At 41.3% G+C, this 18,297-nt stretch overlaps 1 protein-coding gene across 1 annotated transcript in view; it reads left to right on the top strand.

Annotated features, from left to right (window-relative positions):
* The window catches only part of LOC101846668 (MMS19 nucleotide excision repair protein homolog), a 32,212-nt gene extending 31,041 nt beyond the window's left edge, over window positions 1-1,171 (top strand). Inside the window, exon 26 of the mRNA XM_005103682.3 lies at window positions 61-1,171. Coding sequence (XP_005103739.1) covers window positions 61-91 — 31 coding nt within the window. The 3' untranslated portion in view covers window positions 92-1,171. The remainder of the gene's footprint in view (window positions 1-60) is intronic.
* The last annotated feature ends 17,126 nt before the right edge of the window (window positions 1,172-18,297 follow it).

Genomic DNA, 18,297 nt, shown 5'->3' with positions numbered 1-18,297 from the left:
ACTGAAAATATCGTCATTTTTGCTCACGGTGTATTACTTTCAGTCACATTTCTTGTTCAGGATATCACTGGAGAATGCTTCGAAACCTTGAGAGTGCACTGTATTATGGTGAAGTGCAGAAGGGTCACCGGCGTGAAGACGTTGACTGTTTGCCCCTGAGACCGAGAAAAAGATAATGCTGTAGAATGCATCATAACCCTCACTTCCATTTTTGAACTTCACGGCATTTAGTTCATTTAAGAATGACAGACTTATTTTATTTATTTTCATAAATATATTATGATTTATGTTGCTTGTAGATATGTAATTCTTATTTCAAGAACAAACAATTGGAAACTACCATGTATATGAGGTACTGCTGTCATCTCCAGTTTCGCCGGGTACCGAAGAAAAGATTATACTTTAAAACGGCACATTCCCAGGTGGAACACAATTTCCTTCCTTGCCAGTGAAAATATAGTCTCATCTTAGAGTTTTGCGCAGTGCCAAAGCTTACCATTGTGCCACTGCATCTAGGAATTAGAGACCTGTTTTGTTCTGTTTAATTTTAAGTTTACCATTATCTTTTTTTATAGTTAAAGCTTTGGTGTGGTTTCTTCCTTCTACTTCTTTCCCTATTAGGGTTGTTTTAATCTGTTCTTGGTTGGAATAAAACCTTTAGCTACGCTGACTTGCCATAAACTATAACTGAATCTATTCAAAATTCAAAATATTGTGCTCAGCTGTGTGATGTTTAGTGTGCAAAAATGCTGATTGGTAAACCTGATGATGATGTATGTGTTGTCACTATGTTCATGAGACATATGTGTATCATAACCCTTAGAGTGGGCTTTTCTTACTGACTTTAATCCCTCCCCCTCCCCCCCTCCTTTGTGGCGGATTATTTTTCTCACACCACACTGGCACAGGTTAGAGTTAGAGTTGGAAAAACAGTGATAAAAGGCACACTTCTGAAGCTAGAAACTTGTATCATACATCAAACAACCACAAGTGAATTCAACATTTCTACTCACATTTATTGCTGTTAGTTTGTTTGTGTGTATTGTTAGTATAATAAGTTCAACGTTTATTCACACATTTTATATGGTAATTCTCAAAACATTGGGGAATGCACAAATGTACCTTGCAGTGCTTACACCTACACTAATAACAAGTCTGGTTCCTTTTGAAACCTTGTCTGTTTTTTTTTTTAAGCCCTCATAATCATGGACCGCTGCTTCTTTGCTCCAGGTTTAGGCTCACAAAATTTGGAGTAATGAGGGAAGTTTGTGTTTAGTCTCTCGGGATCCTCTGCAAGTCTCCTGCTGCTGCAGGAAAGTCCTGGATTACCCTTTGCATACTCAATCAACTCTTTCACAATTTAATTCCCAGACTCGTTGTTTTGTCACACTTTTTTTGACAATGTGTACATCTTCACCAGAGTGGTGCAGAGAAAACTGATGTAGAATCATGGTTTGCGGGCTATTGACCTTGGAAACAAATAAAAAGCCAATCTTCAAAATCTTTTTCCAGACACTGTTGTGAAGGAAAGAGCACCCTCGCACTATCAGTGCGCATTTCCCTGACTGTGATATTTGATTAACATGAATCAAAGTATTCTAGGCCGTTTACAGTACATCTTTATCTTCACAATCCTTCACGGCCTTATATGTCAAAACATACAGTCTTCAAGAGGGGATACAGTGCTAGTACATGAGGCATGAGCAACTAGCAGTTTTTTCCCATGAAAACTGCAACTCCATTCCCATGACATCTGGATGTATGTGACATATAAATTTATGTAAACAACGATAGTTTGTAAGTGAAACATCTGAAAATTTCACTCAGATGCCATAAGGCCTGGCGGTAGAGATTGAAGTCGGATTTTTTTTGAGACCTGATGAATAGCAGAACAGCTAACTCCATTGTCATTGTTATAATATGTTCCAAAAGCCTATTAAGGTGGTGATTATCATGTACGCATATGTAAATTTGGATTCTTCATGGTTGATTACATATAATTTGACACCAAAATCATATAATTTGCTCTACTGCCTCATGCTGTGTGACATTATATGGTAGCGTATACCGGCAATGGTGGCCATCTTGAAAAATGGCGGCCATTTTGAAAAAATATGCATGTCATAAGGGTTATATATGCTAATTTTAGAGCTTGTATGACGATGTGAATGATTCGGCTGATTTTTGCACTTTGCTGCCCTGCTTCTTGGACGTTTCCCCGCCATAACGGTCAATGTGGAACAGCCGGGCCATCAGGAAGACGCAGTGAGTTTAGATACGTCTGTCTGTCTACACCAAGAGACACATCTATGGCTGTCTGTCTACACCAAGAGACACATCTATGGCTGTCTGTCTACACCAAGAGACACATCTATGGCTGTCTGTCTACACCAAGAGACACATCTATACCCCCTACATCTTCCTGATGGTTCACTTTCACGGACACCTGGAATAGAACCTTTCGTCCTGCGAAAGTTCAGACCACTGACATATAATATGTATGTGTAGATAACGCTTGATGACGTGTGCCTCCTCATCCCATGCGGCGTTTCTGGTGTAGCTTGGCCATCGCACGCAGAAGACCAGAGTTCGATTCCCGTGTTAGGAGAATTTTTATCAAGTATATCGGTCTTTCTGCTGGCGCATTGTATCCCTCTCAAACAGGGTTGCCCCTGACAGGTAGGGTCTTCTTCTTCTTCTCGATCGCATCACACTTGCAGTTTGGTATCTGTCATAAATTGGGCCGTCCTGCTCAGTTCATCTGTCGGCCCGTATAGCTTCTCTTGCAGTGTCAGTGGGGTTGGCCATGTTTCCTGTCTCAGGGCCCTGTGTGTCTTGCAGTGCTGAAGGATGTGTTCCACAGTTTGGTCCGCCTCTCCACACTGGCATTTTGGTGATTGTGCTAGTTTTAAAACGTCTGTACATGTGTTGTCTCAGTCTTGTGTGTTGGGTTCGTAGTCGGAAGATAATCACCTGTTCTTGGCGGGGCAGCTCATGGCAGCTATCTGGTGTCTGTGGTGCTTTAAATAGGGTATTTAGAATAGTTTTTATTTCTGTGTAGTTTACGCTGTTGTCTGGTTGCTCTTTCTGTGCTCCTAGTTTGGCCATCCTGTCTGCCTGCTCATTTCCTAAAATACCACAGTGTGATGGAATCCACTGCAGCATGGTCCTCAGACATGGGATGTCCTCAATTACTTCTCGTAGCCTTGGTACATGTAGTTTGCCGGCTGTGATTGCCTGCAGTACTGACATGGCCTCAGTTAGGAATACTACTTGGCTTTGGGGGTCTACCACATTCTTGATGATGTTTGCTGCATGTATTAGAGCCTCCGTCTCTGCCCTGTAGTTTGTACCATGTCGCCCTGTTGGGACTGCCTCTGCTTGTCGTCGTCCATTTGGGAACTGTACTTTCACTCCGGCTCCTCCTCTTTTCACATTATCAGTGGCAGATCCGTCCGTATAGATCTTTATCCATGCTTCTCGAGGGTATCTTTCTTCAAGCATGGACAGGATGAGGGATTTCTTGCTCTGGTCGCTGTGGTCATCTTTTGTGGTGAACATAGGAATGGACATGTAAATAATTATGTTTGTGTTTTTCTTTTCCCATGGTGGTGCCTCTGGGGTGTGGTTCAGCATGTTCACTGTGGCTGGTAAATGGCCTTGTAGGGATCTTTGAATTTTTCAGTCATGATGAAGTTGGATCTTTTAAGTCTTCTGGTGTTTGATCTGGCTGTTCTTGTGTGCATTATTTGATCCTCCATAGCTGTGGCCTTGGTGTACTGTATGAGGGCCTTGCATTTCCATCTCCTCTGTGGGGCCACTATAGATGTTGTTTGTTCCATCTTTTCTATAGGTGTTGACCTCATTGCTCCAGTGATAATTCGGAGAGCCTGGTTTTGCACTTTTTCCAGAGTGTATTTGTGAGTCTGTGCTGCAGTCATCCATGCACTGGATCCGTACTCGAGGTGGGGCCTGATTGCGCCTAGATAGACCTGTCTAAGTGTTTTCTCATTTGCTCCCCACTGAGTCCCTGCAAGTTTTCTCATGATGTTAAGCTTCTTCCTGGCTTTAGTTTCTGCATTTTGAATGTGTTGTTTTCATGTGAGACGCTTGTCAAAGATTATTCCAAGATACTTCTGTTGATTCTCAAACTTTAAGTTTTTTTTTTATCCAATGTGAGTTTTTTTTGGCTCAGCCTGGCTGAGAGTGAAGAGTGTAGCAGAGGACTTTTCTTTGTTTACGGTTACACACCAGGTTTTTGTCCATGTAGTGAGTTTGTCCAGTGCTAGTTGCATGCGATATGTGGCAGTAGTGACGAATTCCTCAGACCACCAAAGAACCAGGTCGTCTGCATACAATGTGGCATGTATTCCTTTGGGCAGTTTTTTCATTAGGTCATTGATGAAGAGGATAAAGAGCAAAGGTGACATGACTCTACCTTGGGGTACTCCTTGTCGCAGCAGCATTTTATGTCCTTGATATCCATCCACCAGCACACGTGCTCTTCGGTTGTGTAGATAGGATTTGGTCCATTGGTACATGTTGTCTTGGATACCACTTCTGAGGAGCTTGACTAATAGACCGTCCTTCCAAACCTTGTCAAACGCTTTTTTGTAGATCAATAAATGTTGCTAGCATCACTTTCTGTGCCTGGAAGGAGTCCTTTATACTTTATAACTTGGGACAAGTAAGTTGTTTGGTCCTCTGTGCTCCTGAACTGATGGAATCCAGCTTGTTCTGGTACTAGGATGTGTTGTGCCTCTAGGTACCACTACTGCAAGCTGTGATGCGCTCTATTGTCTTACATACACAGCTTGTAAGGCTGATAGGTCAATAACTTAATGGTTGTGCCTTTCTTTTCCCTGGCTTGAGGATCGGGATCATCGTTGCTTCTTTCCAGCACTGGGGTACTTGCCCATTTCCCCATCTTTAGTTGAATATATCCAGAAGAGTCTGTGAGGCTGTGTTGCTCAGGTGTTGTAACATTTCATTTGTAATTTCACCGGGGCCTGGTGATTTTCTTTGCTTTAGTTGATTTATATTGCTTTCTTCAGCTCTTCCATGGTGATGTCCTTCTCCATTGCTTCCGGGGTGTTTCTTGTACTTCTTTTCCTTCTTTCCTCTTGTCTGACTTCTTTTTGTCTCTCTCTTGGTATTTTGATGTTGATTTCTTGAGCATATGCTTTTACCAAGGTATGTGCTGCCCTTTTTTCCAGGCAAGGGCGAATTCTGCCTCCTTAATAATCTAAATTGTATTGATAGGGACGTAAAAAAGGCACCAGAATTAAAAAAAAAGAATCCAACAAATTCGTGTCCCAGTTGTAGTTCTCACCGTCTATTACTATTATGAGATGATGGAAGATCACCTCCCCTGCCCTCCCCTCGTGGTCTGGCGCTGCCTGACTGAGAGTTTCCCTAACTCTCACGTAAAGTTTAACCCTATCCGTACGACGTGTTTTACTATCGTATCCATACGACGTGGGGAAATCTGTACCACCACTTTCCAAAGAGGAAATTTATTCGGTAATCAGATCCGTACGCTTTGCATAGCAGTCTGTCAAAACGATTTTTTTAAGAAATACTGAAAGTTTCAAAGAGATCTTCGCACGAGAAGTATTCTAAAATGCGAAGAATACAACCCCGGGGGTACAAATGACCCCACCCAGGCGTACGGATAAGTTTAAAGGACTGTCACTCTGTCGTCGCCCATTGATGTTCTAAAAGTTGAAGAATTTAATAACCACAATGGTATTGGGAGAGAGACACTCTCGTACTCGTAGCTGCCGACTCTTTGTGCACGCTCTATCAGCGCATCCCTCTCTATTTTAAGTTTTTCTCAAATAATTCTTTATATATGCAAAGTGCTCTGTTTTATTCCGAGTTCTCGTTGGGTTTTGAACTTACTCATCGTAAAAATTAAATTTTATTGTTTCCTCTGGATCTGTTATCAAGTTTATCGAATTTTATTTCTATTGTTTTATAGCTTTGTCTCGCCTCTTGAAGCAGCATTCTGTATTTACAGAATCATCACTACTGTGTGTTAATTTCTGTTATCGTTTATTGATTTGTGACGTTGTTTGTTTTGGTCCCCCCCAAATTCATGTCGCCAGTTTCCCGGCTCAGTTGTGACAGTTGTTGCGTTTTTGGCTCACGTCCAAACCCATTAAAGACGTCAGCCAATATTGGCCCTTTGTTTCCTTCATGAACGGACCGGTTGGTCGATAATGTTGACTGTCGTGACCATGATGGTGTCTGCAAGGACGACAGCCTGGGGTTATTCTGTCTCTAATAATTCTCCATACCTCAGGAAGATGGCCTGCACAATAAAGGCTTGATCTATACTATAAATCATGCAGTGGCTTCACATAAAATTTCCTTCCCCATTTTTTTCACGTTCTCAGCGAGAGACAGGGATATCACCTATTCACCTATAATTAAAAAAAACGACCGAGCGCAATGGTCCCCCCTCACAGAATCACTGAGCTTGACTTTTATTGTGCACCTAATGTTTCTCCCGGTTTAAAAAAAAAATCCATTTCGCTTAATGAGGACAGGGCTGTATCGGTGATTCGCCTTGTAGCACCACTAGCACAAGTGCGGACAGATGATACAATTATAATGGACGAGATTTTGATTGCAGCAGTGACAGAACAACCAGCTTTATGTGACAAAATGAAGGAGAAAATTACAGAAATTGAGTAGGCCTATGCGTCAACAAACAATGGTCGGGCATTCATAAATATGAGATGCGTTTGATTTCATCTTTGGGGAGTTGTTCAAGAAGCTGATGATATTTCCTTGTACTAAGACTTGTTACATTAATATATTGTCTCCTTTGAAAAAGAGTATGGGCCCAGTAGAGGCGTCTCTGGTAGGACTTTCTTTAAAAAGAATAAACCAACAACCCACCATCAGTTGCATGGCCAACGCAAACAAAGCCTCCATCTTTATTAAAAATATGAAATTTAAATGAAAGTGAATATGAAAATAACTGGCTGGGTTAATGTGCATTCTCTTCTCCCATTTCACAACATAATATTATTAAAAGCACCAACAAGCTCCCAAAACAAACAAACAAACAAACAAGTAAACAGAAGGATAAACGTTAAAAAGAAGGGATGTGAAAGCACTGCGTAGTTTATATACATGTCTGTCCTCAGAGAAAGTTGCATTTGAAAATAGCAAAAGTTGCAAAAAGTTGCAAGAAAAATTAGCGAAAGTTGCAAGAAAAGTTGCAAGACGTGTATAGCTAAAACAATGTCACGGAACTATTGGAATACACTGTTGCTAGCTCATTGCAATCAAAAGTAACCAATATGAGTTTTGTTAGATCAAAAATAGAAGATAAATGTGAATGTCTACCAAAAAAAAAAAAAAAAAACTGCATGTAGGTTGCATGGTGTACAAAAACAGTTTGTGCACTGACACATGCGTCAGGTCCTTAAACTCTCGCTGACGTTGGGCAGATATGACTCTTCTATGCGCTTTACTTTTAAATTATTGATTATAGTATTCATGAAAAACATGCATACGCACTTGTGACATAATAATTAAATACGGCTCAAGCGGAACTTTTCCAGAAAAAACTTACGGTGTCATTTTACCACTTGACCGCACCGGTGTAATCAAAATTAGACTAGATCTACATGTCATGTAGCCCAGATACCTACCAGTGTATAAAGTGCGAGATGACATTATATATCGTGCTTGCATGCCGGTCGAGGCCCACTGTATCGCCACAATGCAGTCTTACCGCTCGAACTTATTCTAAGTGAATAGTGTATTTACTCTCTTTTTATGCTCTTAAAAAAATTAAGTTGTCATAGATTATATTTTCCTTTATTATTTTTTTTCACCTTACATAATGGTAATCTTACATTGGTTCAATCCCCCTCCCCCCTCTTTCTTACACTTTACTTTTGATAAGTCAATGACTCCCCCCCCCTCTTTCTTACACTTTACTTTTGATAAGTCAAAGACTCCCCCCCCACCCCTTTTTTTCCCTGGCGTAAGATGATATTATTTGAACGTACCCTTCAGGGGTTTTCTGGATTAATCGATCTATTTCTAGATCTAACCTCCTAGCCTAAGATTAAAGTCTTTCACAAATTTTTATACATGTACTAGATCTATCTACCTGGTGCTATACGGAACCAAGCAAGCTAAGTACAATGTAATCAGACGACCGTGTTTACGATTGCTTTACTGTAGATCTAGAGTCACTGACGACCCCACTCATGGGCCACTAAGCTACCCCAGAGACACTAAAATATAGAGACAGGAAACGAGGCCTCTTTTCGCGTATCCAGGTCACCAGCTGATTGTGAAACGAGGCGCGGTAAACAAAGCTAATGGCGGCTGTCGGCAGTCGCAAGTCACCTGCAAGTGTAAGTGGTGTTTTGCGGCAGTCTGCGTCCGTGCCAATTCCAGATCGCATAAATACCAGACCTAGCATTATTTAGCTTTCCAAAGGACCCTGAAATGTAAGAATTTGCACTTGTACTTTTTCATTAACCTTACTTGATATCGTTTTTCTCTTGTGTAGGCCTAACTAGATCTAGATCTAGATTAGAGATCTAGAATCTAGATCTACATCCACATCTAGATCTAGAGTCTAGATCTAGAATCTAGATCTAGACTAGATCTAGAATACCTAGACTCTAGACCTAGAATCCTAGAGATATAGATATCTAGATCTAGATCTCTAGATCTAAATTAGATAATAGATTGTAGATCTAGTATCAGTGTCCAGGTCAATTAGTACTAAATCTAGATCTAGATCTAGATCTAGATCTAGATCTAGATCTAGATCTAGAGTCTAGGTCTAGAAGTAAGGGCCTAATTAATGCAGTGGGTCTACTAGGACCAGATCTAGATCTAGATAGGTCTATATCTACCCCTGGGCCTTATTATCATAGCATAGACCTATTACATGTATAATGTTTGCCTCCACTACACTCCTTCCTCTACTTCTTCACAGCACAGGCGACAGTGCAGTCGATTAGCCTAGTTCGTCACGTCATGCCAGTGCATGGGCAGGAGGACGAAACATTGTTAAACCTTACTAGATCTATAGCTAGCGAATAAAACACGTTTTTCTGGGGGCTCTGATCGTGGTCTACAGTGTTTAGAGCCTGGGTAGTGTTTGCCTCTCATTCAATAGGTTTGAAACATGACTGGGACAGACATTTTTCTTCTCTAAAGTTTTCTCTTTTCACCGCCCAGCTCTAAGTTCTGTCGTCTGTTTTTCCTCCTCACTTTCTGCCCCCCTCCCCCACTCACACACGCCTTTTGACTCCTCCTCTGGCGCATCTGGGGCTCCTGGCTCTTTCTGCAGCCTTTACTACTACTACATTTGTACTACTGCCACTCATTGGCCCCTTCTATCTGACTGCTGTCTTTCAGTCACCTGATCTAACACATAGCCTTCTTGGATAAGGGCGAAAAATCTCGGAGGTCCCGTAAGTTGCTCAAGTTAAGGATCCCTTGGTGTTCTTAAAATCAAAAGAGTAGGCTAAGCTTTGGCCCCCACCTGGGCAAAATTAAAAATTCTTACCAAACTGAAAAAGTTTAATGTGCCCTGCCTGTTCATATGAGACCTATGCTGTCACAGGCGCAGTAAAGCCCCCCCCCCCCCCCTCCTAAAAAAAGAAATGAAAACACGCAACAAAAAAAAAGTGTTTCAAGTGATCTGAAAGAATTTTTTGGGGATAACCCAGCACTGAGTTCCCCATTATTTCTTCATCAGTTTGAGACTGATAGTTCCATTTTTTTAAAGTTAAAAATTACATTATCATCGCCTTCATATTGATTTGGGGGGGGGGGACCCCAACACACACACACACACACACACACACACACACACACACACACACACACACACACACACACACACACACACACACGCTCACTCACACTGTAGACCTGAGACTGCATCTGATTCTGTAGGCTATGTGGCGCTTTGACTCCACCTCTGCAGAACTGACTAGATAGAGTAGTGAAACATAATTAGTATTTAATTTTTTTTTAAAATTCAAGCTCTAATAGTGTCTGCAATGTGGTGTGAGAGTTTTGAAGAAGAAATTAAAAGTGGAAGGGAAAAAAAAACTTGACATCTAAGAAGACAATGCCCTGCTGTAATAAATGTACTACGGAATAATGTAACAAAATTAAAGAGACAAAGAAATTACAAAGCTTACTTAATTATTATTAAGTAAGAAAGTGCTAGTTTGACCCTGTCAGGACCACCCTTGAATTTTGTAATGTCCCAAATTTATGTGCCTGACAGAGAAGTATGGACATAATATACAAAAGAATCAGCAAGAGACAATGCATACAGCAAAACAGTCTAAGAAAGACTGTCACATCCACCCACTTAATTGTAAGAGCCAGTTTCAGTAAAGTGCTATTAATCCATGAAAGATGCATTATACATGTTTATGTATATATACACACACACACACACACACACACACACACACACACACACACACACACACACACACACACACATATATATATATATATATATATATATATATATATATATATATATATATATATATATATATATATATATATAGGCCTCTAGTGAGTTCGATCTGTCACTTTGTATTCCTGTTTTTATCCATATATGCCTAGCGTAGGCTACACAAAACTAAATCTGTTTTCTATTTCTAGTCTGTTGCCTTTTCTCATCACTGCCTATAGGCATAGATCTATATGCTATTGCATGCTCTCTTTCTTTCCTCTCCAACTCTTCCCTACCCACAGACCCCGTGCAGGGCTATGTAACTAATTAGTAAAATAAGTAAAAATGTATTAACCTTTATTAGGCTATCTTAAATTAAACTGCTTATGTTGTAGGCTAGATATCTAGATCAACGCGTGTATTTAGGCTAAGGCAGGCATATTTTTATTATGCTGGAAACCTATAGATCTAGAATCTAGATCTAGAGTCCAGATGACTTTTTTTCTTATGTAACTACTGACACTGTCGACTAGATAATTAGATCTCTAGATAATCTAGATGTAGATTCTAGATGTAGATTCTAGATCTCGTTTTCGGTCTACATTATCAAGACATGTTTTGGTTTTATGCCAGATCGACATTAGGCCTATTTTATAACTTGGCCTAGATCTAGAATTCAATTTTAAAATCTGTTGTCCTGTTTTCATCAACATGTGTAACCTTTTCTGTAGACCAGAAGAGTATAGAATTGTAGAGGCATTGTTTACAAATGCAACCTTGGCCAGTTCTCTGATTGCGCTAGGCCTAAGCCGCAGAAAGCTAGGCCTAGGCCCCGCTAGACGAGACGCGCTTCGCTGTCGATACCGCGCCTGGTTATTTTTAGCTCGCGTCTCAGCGGTCACGTTCGCAAATGCACTGTTGTCGCGGACCGCGAGGCCTCGTTTCCTGTCTCTATATTTTAGTGTCTCTGGCTACCCACTTAGGGAAAATCACTCTCAGACTCAAATCCAGTTATCAATGTTTTTCTTTCAGTGCTGTTATGAAGAGTAACATGCCCTTGGACCATGTGAGGGGTGTCCCATGCTTGGCACTTGGTTTTTTATGTTAGTAATCCAACCTTTTTTGGGACAGTGTCAGAAAATCCTAATTACCCCCCAAATGGGACAGGCTCCTCACATGGGACACTAAGGCACCCAATATGGGACACCCCTAGTTTCCAGCTTGTTGGGACACTAATGTACTCAAACTCAACCTGTAATTTCATTGCTTGATGTTCTGCTTTCATTTGTGCATGTAAATTTCATTTTCACTTTTAAAAACAGTCAACAGTGGTACTGATACACTGAACAATGACATATAGATCTAGATCTAGAAATCTATCATCATGCTCCCAACAAACATGCATGCCGTAACAATTTCACAACACATGGTGCAGGACACTTTTGATACTTGTAAATCCTCTCTGGACACTTGAGCAAACCTGGGTCAACTTTGCTAATGTCTTGTTTTGCTTTTTCAAACCAGTTCAAATTTTTTTTTCTTTTGTGACCGACGCACTCTGGCTCCCAAGAGCTTGGGGTGTTCTGATTGAAATGGCATCCATTTGTCTCTAAATAAAGCAAACCATTTCTTCCCTGGCTTGTTCTCTGGAGGGATTCTTGACACTGGGATTGGCATTAAGTACTGTCTGTACCGCACTTGTTAAGTGCGTCCAAAACCCCTTCTGGCACTCTCTTTTGTTCCTGCTGTCAAGACTGCCCTTGAATGGTTGCGAACGGATGTGATGCCCTTAATTCTGTTTTGGATGGTTGATTGTGGGAATACATTTTAATACTGCTTGAAGGCTTCCATAAAGCTCATTTGGGGGGGGGCTGAACAGCATCCATTGTAGCCTGGATGACATCCTCAGAGTTGGCAAGGCGCTTTGATGGTGCCATAGTGCTGGAGAAAAAACCCCGCTCCAGCATGAAAGTTCAGTGATCAATGCCAATTTGTCCCACTTAAACATAAGTGTATCAGTACCACTGTTTCTCTCTGTAGACTGAAGGGTTACTTTCAAGAATTAACATTAAAAATTGTCCCATGTAACTTGAACAGAGTAGCTGTTACAATAAGTTCAAAACTAAAACCATGTGGCAGCTGTCCCATATATAGGAAGCCGTCCCATATATGGGTCCAGCAGTACTGGACCTGTCCCACATTAAAACCAATACCTTTAATGGGCCGCCTGTCCCATGTTAGGTACAGGGGATAGCACTAGAATATTGAAAACTGGCCCATCTAGGGCTTCACACCCTAAACTGGGGAGCTGGCCCATCTAGGGTTCCATAGTGACAGACAGTACCCCTCACATGGGACAGCCAAAATCTCGGGACAGTAGTTGATTGGAGGAAAAAAACCCTGGCTGACACTATTATTAGGTTTCAGGAAGACCCTTTGGGCCAGTTGTTGCTATTTTAAACTTATGATGTCATTCACAGTACCTTTATGAACTTTCACACAAAAGAAATGAAAGTAGTAAAAATGGCGGCGGCCATTGCTCGACTGAGAAGAAAAAAAAGGTCTCACAAGAAAAGTTAAGTCACGAGAAGGCTGCCACTCTTGCAGATCCAAGAAAAATATGTCTAGATTGGATCTAAACCAAAACTGGGCTGCTGAAAGCCGCGGAATTTTAACGAGACGCGATCAAACCGACTCGATTCAGACAGTGTCCCTTTGAGGGAGGTGTCCCACGAAGGGGGTCGTGACTCTAGATCTAGATCTAGCTAGACTAGAAAGAAGCTGATTCAGTCCAAACAAGACTATTGGGTCGGTTTGCTCGCTAGATTAATGGTGCAAAGCGGCTATCGTGGCACAAGTCGATCGCGCCCGACTCGTTGTTACAAAACAAACACGTTGTTTTCAGGCGACGAGTCGGGCGATCATCCCGACCCGACCTGAACCGGTCCGGGTCATTGGGCGGCGGCGGGCACCCCGTGCCCCGTAGTGCAAAGGAGCGAATTGTCCCCCTTGGCGTCGTTATTTTTAGTTATGGAAGAAGATTTCGGTGTTTTTAATTACATTTTATTATTATTTTTCCAAATTTTGCGGGAAATTGGCTTAAAATTAGCGAATCCACGAAAATGGTAAAAGTTGCGCAAAAGTTGCGCTGACGGTAAAAGTTGCGCGCGCAACTTGCGGGTTGCCTGCGCGAATTTCTCTGAGGACAGACATATGTTGTTATTTATAGCCTAACTCGCCACGTCTCCTCACATTAACTGCATGGTCAGCTCAATGAATAAAAGTCATGTTGGTGTCTGCGTACACAAACTGTATTGATCGGCGCACATGGAGAGGCCGGCCATTTACATGGGGGCAGCATATATCATGTATATATTATATTACTACAGCCCACTGCAGCTCAATGCCCTGGTTCCAACTCGTTCTTCTCCACGAAGAATAATACCCGCCACTACCCTTTTGAAAAACAATTATTTCACACTTTGTTGGTTTTAGTAAAGGTTTTACGGCGCTCGCAACTGCATAAGGTCATATTTAACAGTTTAAGTTTAAGTCACATAAATGCTCATAGTCATAAATAAACAAAAAGCCTGAAAAATTGTTCCTCAAATGAAACAGACAATCATATACATTGTCGATTTTACATGCAATCCAATTCCTTACAACGCCACCAACAGGGGTGGGGAGCATTTTTAAAATAAAATATCTCCGTCTTTCTGGTAGTACAGTGGAATCCTGTTATAACGAGATGGTTCGAAATGTCCGTTCATAGCAGGATTCTCGTTACAAGGGATCCAGTAATAAATTCAAGGGAAATAGTAAAGTAGGCCTAATAATCTATGAGTTTGGCGTTCTGTTTATTCCTTTTTGTATTTCCCCTGATGATGATTTGTTCAACATGATCTCTAGGCTAGATCTTACTTGATAAAAAATCGAATCAGGTTTCTTTCTCTAGCACTAGCAATGTTGACAAATCGGCCTTGGCGATCAGAAAGAAGGGGCTCTAGCTCAAGGCTTACTCGCCCGCTGTGTTGTCCCTCACCCCACCACACTCTGTGGTGCGTTGCGTCTGCTTGCGTACGTCACACATTCACTCCATCCATCTATCACAGCATTGTGACCTCTCCATCCCGCACCAGAGAAGTGAGAGGCACGGTATGCCTAGATAATCTAGACTGAGCTGGCCTATCACGCGATGCGTTCTGCCACACCCTCCCCACTCATTCGCTCTGACCTTCATTGTTGGTTCGCGTGGGCTCTCCCATTCTTTGTTTCGCTGGATCACCAACAACTTTCTCAACTGGCAAGGTTTTATAATATGTTTAATTGGTCTGTGCGCTGTGCACAGCAGCAGCAATATTCCATTATAACCGACTTGCGTGACGGTCTGATTGCGCAATAGCAGTATTTTATTTACAAAGATAAAGAAGGAGAAAAAACGGGGTTTTAGAATAGTGTCTTTATAACAGACTTCTCGTTGTTTCAGGACTCGTTATAACTTATAAGTGGACTCCACTGTACTAGGACGCTTTACCTCTGTTATTCCGCGAAGGTCCTGACACTGACACTGGAAGGGTTGAAGCCCGCCCCCTAAATGGTCTAAACGGTGTCACTGAGGGCGTAAAACGTCTACAAAATAATTACTTTAATTTGTTTCCCCAGTAAAATTTTAATTAAATGACTCGTAAGGCTTATAATTATACAACTCACATTCTTTGGCACCTGGTGATTAAGGCAAAGTTGTATAGACTGACTTTCCAAAATATATCTCCTGTCCCGAACATAATTTTAGAGCTTTGTTGTCATTTGAATAGGCGAACTCAATTCTCATAATGTAGCAAATAATATCCACTGGAATACATGTAATATTATTATCTGACCTTGTAGCTGTTCCTTGTTTCATTTTCTTAGTGGCATGTTGTACTTCTTTGAGAATTGGTGGTCCTTTTCTTTCTTTAAATTAGAGTTTTTTCTGTCTTGTTATTTTTAAAACAAACATTATTCTGTATTCTGACCATCTGATAAAACATCTCATTAGTCCATTGAAATATTTCCTACTTACGTCCTTAACAGCCTGTGTTCGAGTATCATTTCTTGTCACTTACTTCTCTGTTCTCGTTATACATGTACATGTTTCTTCTGTTTAATTTCTCTTCACTTTTCTATTTAAACCGTTGTACTTTTTCCTCATTTTATTTTGACAGCCCTCTTTTTCCCCATTTGTTTTAAGTGGGTCGTCCCATATTTATGTTGTTAATCAAGGTGTGCTATTTCATTTTCGGTCCACAATTTTTATGTGATGTTCTGTTTGACAACTACGCTAATTAGTAGATTATTAGTTTGTGATGCGGTCTGAGAATTTTTAATATTAACAAGAATGATTTCCTTTATATAGATCTTGTACAGCTCTGAGAAATTCTTCTCACTTTGTAAAAGGGAACTTAGTCACTTACCTTCGTTATGCCTTCCTTGATAGAAACTGTTCTACATGTACTGCAGAGAGTGGATAGGGAGACCGAGAAGTGAGTGTCATGTTTATGTTGCAAAGTGCTATTTTGAATGTGTGATATTTTGGTGACTTCACTGATATGCGCTGCTGTGTGAAAAGTGTCCAACTTCTTGGTTGAACTTTCCGTCATCTGTGTCTGATCTCTGTTGTTTACCCAAGAGCGAGCTTTCTCTTGTTTTGTATGCTGAATTGTATGCTGGTATTATCACTGCAATTATATCAGTCATTACTCACTTTTACTTTTACTCCTTCCCTTTAGAATAAGACTTCAAGATAGTACTATTAATAGTATGTTATTCAGGTTCTAGTGTTCATAACATGATTAATAAACTTTAAAATGTTTTAAAGATGTTCTTTCGTTCTTTGTTTTTATTTGTTCAACCCATCCAGGTGGCGGGTTGATGGGTGCTCTGGTGTGGTTTGCTCCTTCTTTACGATCAAACATTTGTCGTTCTTATCTCTCCTCTCTTATATGTGGCGTCGGTAGCCTAGTGGTTAGGCTCTCGGACTCGCAACCGTAAGGTCGTGGGTTCGAATCCCGTCAAGGGCCCGACGTTGTGTCCTTGGGAAAGGCACTTTACACGAATTTTCCTCACTTAACCCAGGTGAGAATGGGTACCCGGCTATAGACAGCGAAAAATCTTGTCAGTTTGTTAGTGTTTGAGCGCTTAATCGGCTGCTCGCACTGTATGCTTCCCGGGAAGCTGAGAATGTTTCGGAGTGTACTATGGTCTGCTGGGGTAATAATATTGTGTAAAACGCATAGAGCCTGCTGTTGAGCGGGGATATGCGCTATACAAATGCTATCTATTATTATTATTATTATAACAGTTCTAATCTCTGGCCCTTATATATATATGAATTTATTCTGCTGCAAGTGCCGTAAAACTCTTCTTACTAAAACTAAATGAAACAACCCTTCCAGGCAAGTGCGTCTCATGCACTGAACCTCAAGGCCTGTGTATTTGTCAAAGTCAAACCACCATCATCTCTGTATTGACGTTTACAGCACACAGAGGCACCTGCAATGTACATGTTGTTATTGTTAGTGACTGACAGGCCCTTTGCCGTCGCAGGCAGAAGACCCATGTTCAATTCCCTTGTGGGGAGAGTTTTTATCAATATCTCAGTCACTCTGGAAGGATGTTTTATCCATCTCACTCAGTGCTGGCTGGCTGGGAAAAGTAGTGTCGAAGCCCACCTCTAAAATGTTCTATACTGTGTCGATAGGGGCGTAAAACACCAACATAAAAAGACGTTAGAACATGAAAACAGTTTTAAATACATTCTGTACACATCTGTACTGAGGTTGTGATGCGGTACAAGGTGAAGATACAAATGCTATGGTTAGTTCTTATATTCTTTCAGCCACTTCTGCTCTCTGTTTGGACAACTTCTCCCCCCCAAAAAAAACCCAAAAACAAAACAAAACAACAACCCCAAACAAACCACCCCCGCCAAAAAATAAAACAAAACTAAAAAACACCGGGCGTATCAAGTGGAACCATTTACAAATATTTATTTCAGTGAAGTTCTTTACCCCCACCAGGGCAACGCTCCTGACTGAAGTTGTCTTTAGGCCATTCCCAAAGAGGGGATATTAACCTGTTCTTATGCACAGTGGAATTTTAAATGGGCTGATTTATCAATGTCATGCTCATACCGTACCGGAACAACATAGGGGGGGGGGGGGACTGCTGCTCCCCCCCCCTCATCCTTACTATTGTCATTTTCCCTCTACTTCTTTTGTATGTTTGGCACTCTGTTGTGAACTGCTATTTCTGGGGTGTCTTGATAGTCGAAGCAGACTTTAGGCTGTTGAGGCCAGACAGGTGAGCAGAGTAAGTCTGACTCCCTGTTTGGACTTGCTCTGCTGACATCCACCCTTGGCGCTCATATGACCTTATGTAATTGCGAGGGCCGTAAAACTTTACTAAAAAAAATAAATAAATTTAAAGATACATAGACGAACGTGGATAATGGTATAAATACATTTACTTGAGCGAGTCTTTGCCGCTATATTTTCCTGGTTATAAGAGAACTTGAACAAGCAGATGACTGGGGGGGGGGGGGGGGGGGATGCCACTGGTAGGTCCTACTTCTTTCCTTTCCTTTCTGTCAGTCTGTCTTACTTTTTTCTCCGCAGTAAATGTGTAACCAAGTGAAGCCAGAGGGCTCGTGGCTCGTAAATACCAGGTGAAACTAGTAAACTGGACGCTGCTACCCGCGCGAGGAGCGTAATTACAACTGGACGCCACCACCCAGGACGGCATATTGAGGGACAGGGAACCTTAGAGTGGGGCGTATTTATAACACA

Source organism: Aplysia californica, unplaced genomic scaffold (genome assembly GCF_000002075.1).
Source record: "Aplysia californica isolate F4 #8 unplaced genomic scaffold, AplCal3.0 scaffold00386, whole genome shotgun sequence".
Classification (NCBI taxonomy): domain Eukaryota; kingdom Metazoa; phylum Mollusca; class Gastropoda; order Aplysiida; family Aplysiidae; genus Aplysia; species Aplysia californica.
This window is presented reverse-complemented; position numbering and strand designations above follow the sequence as displayed.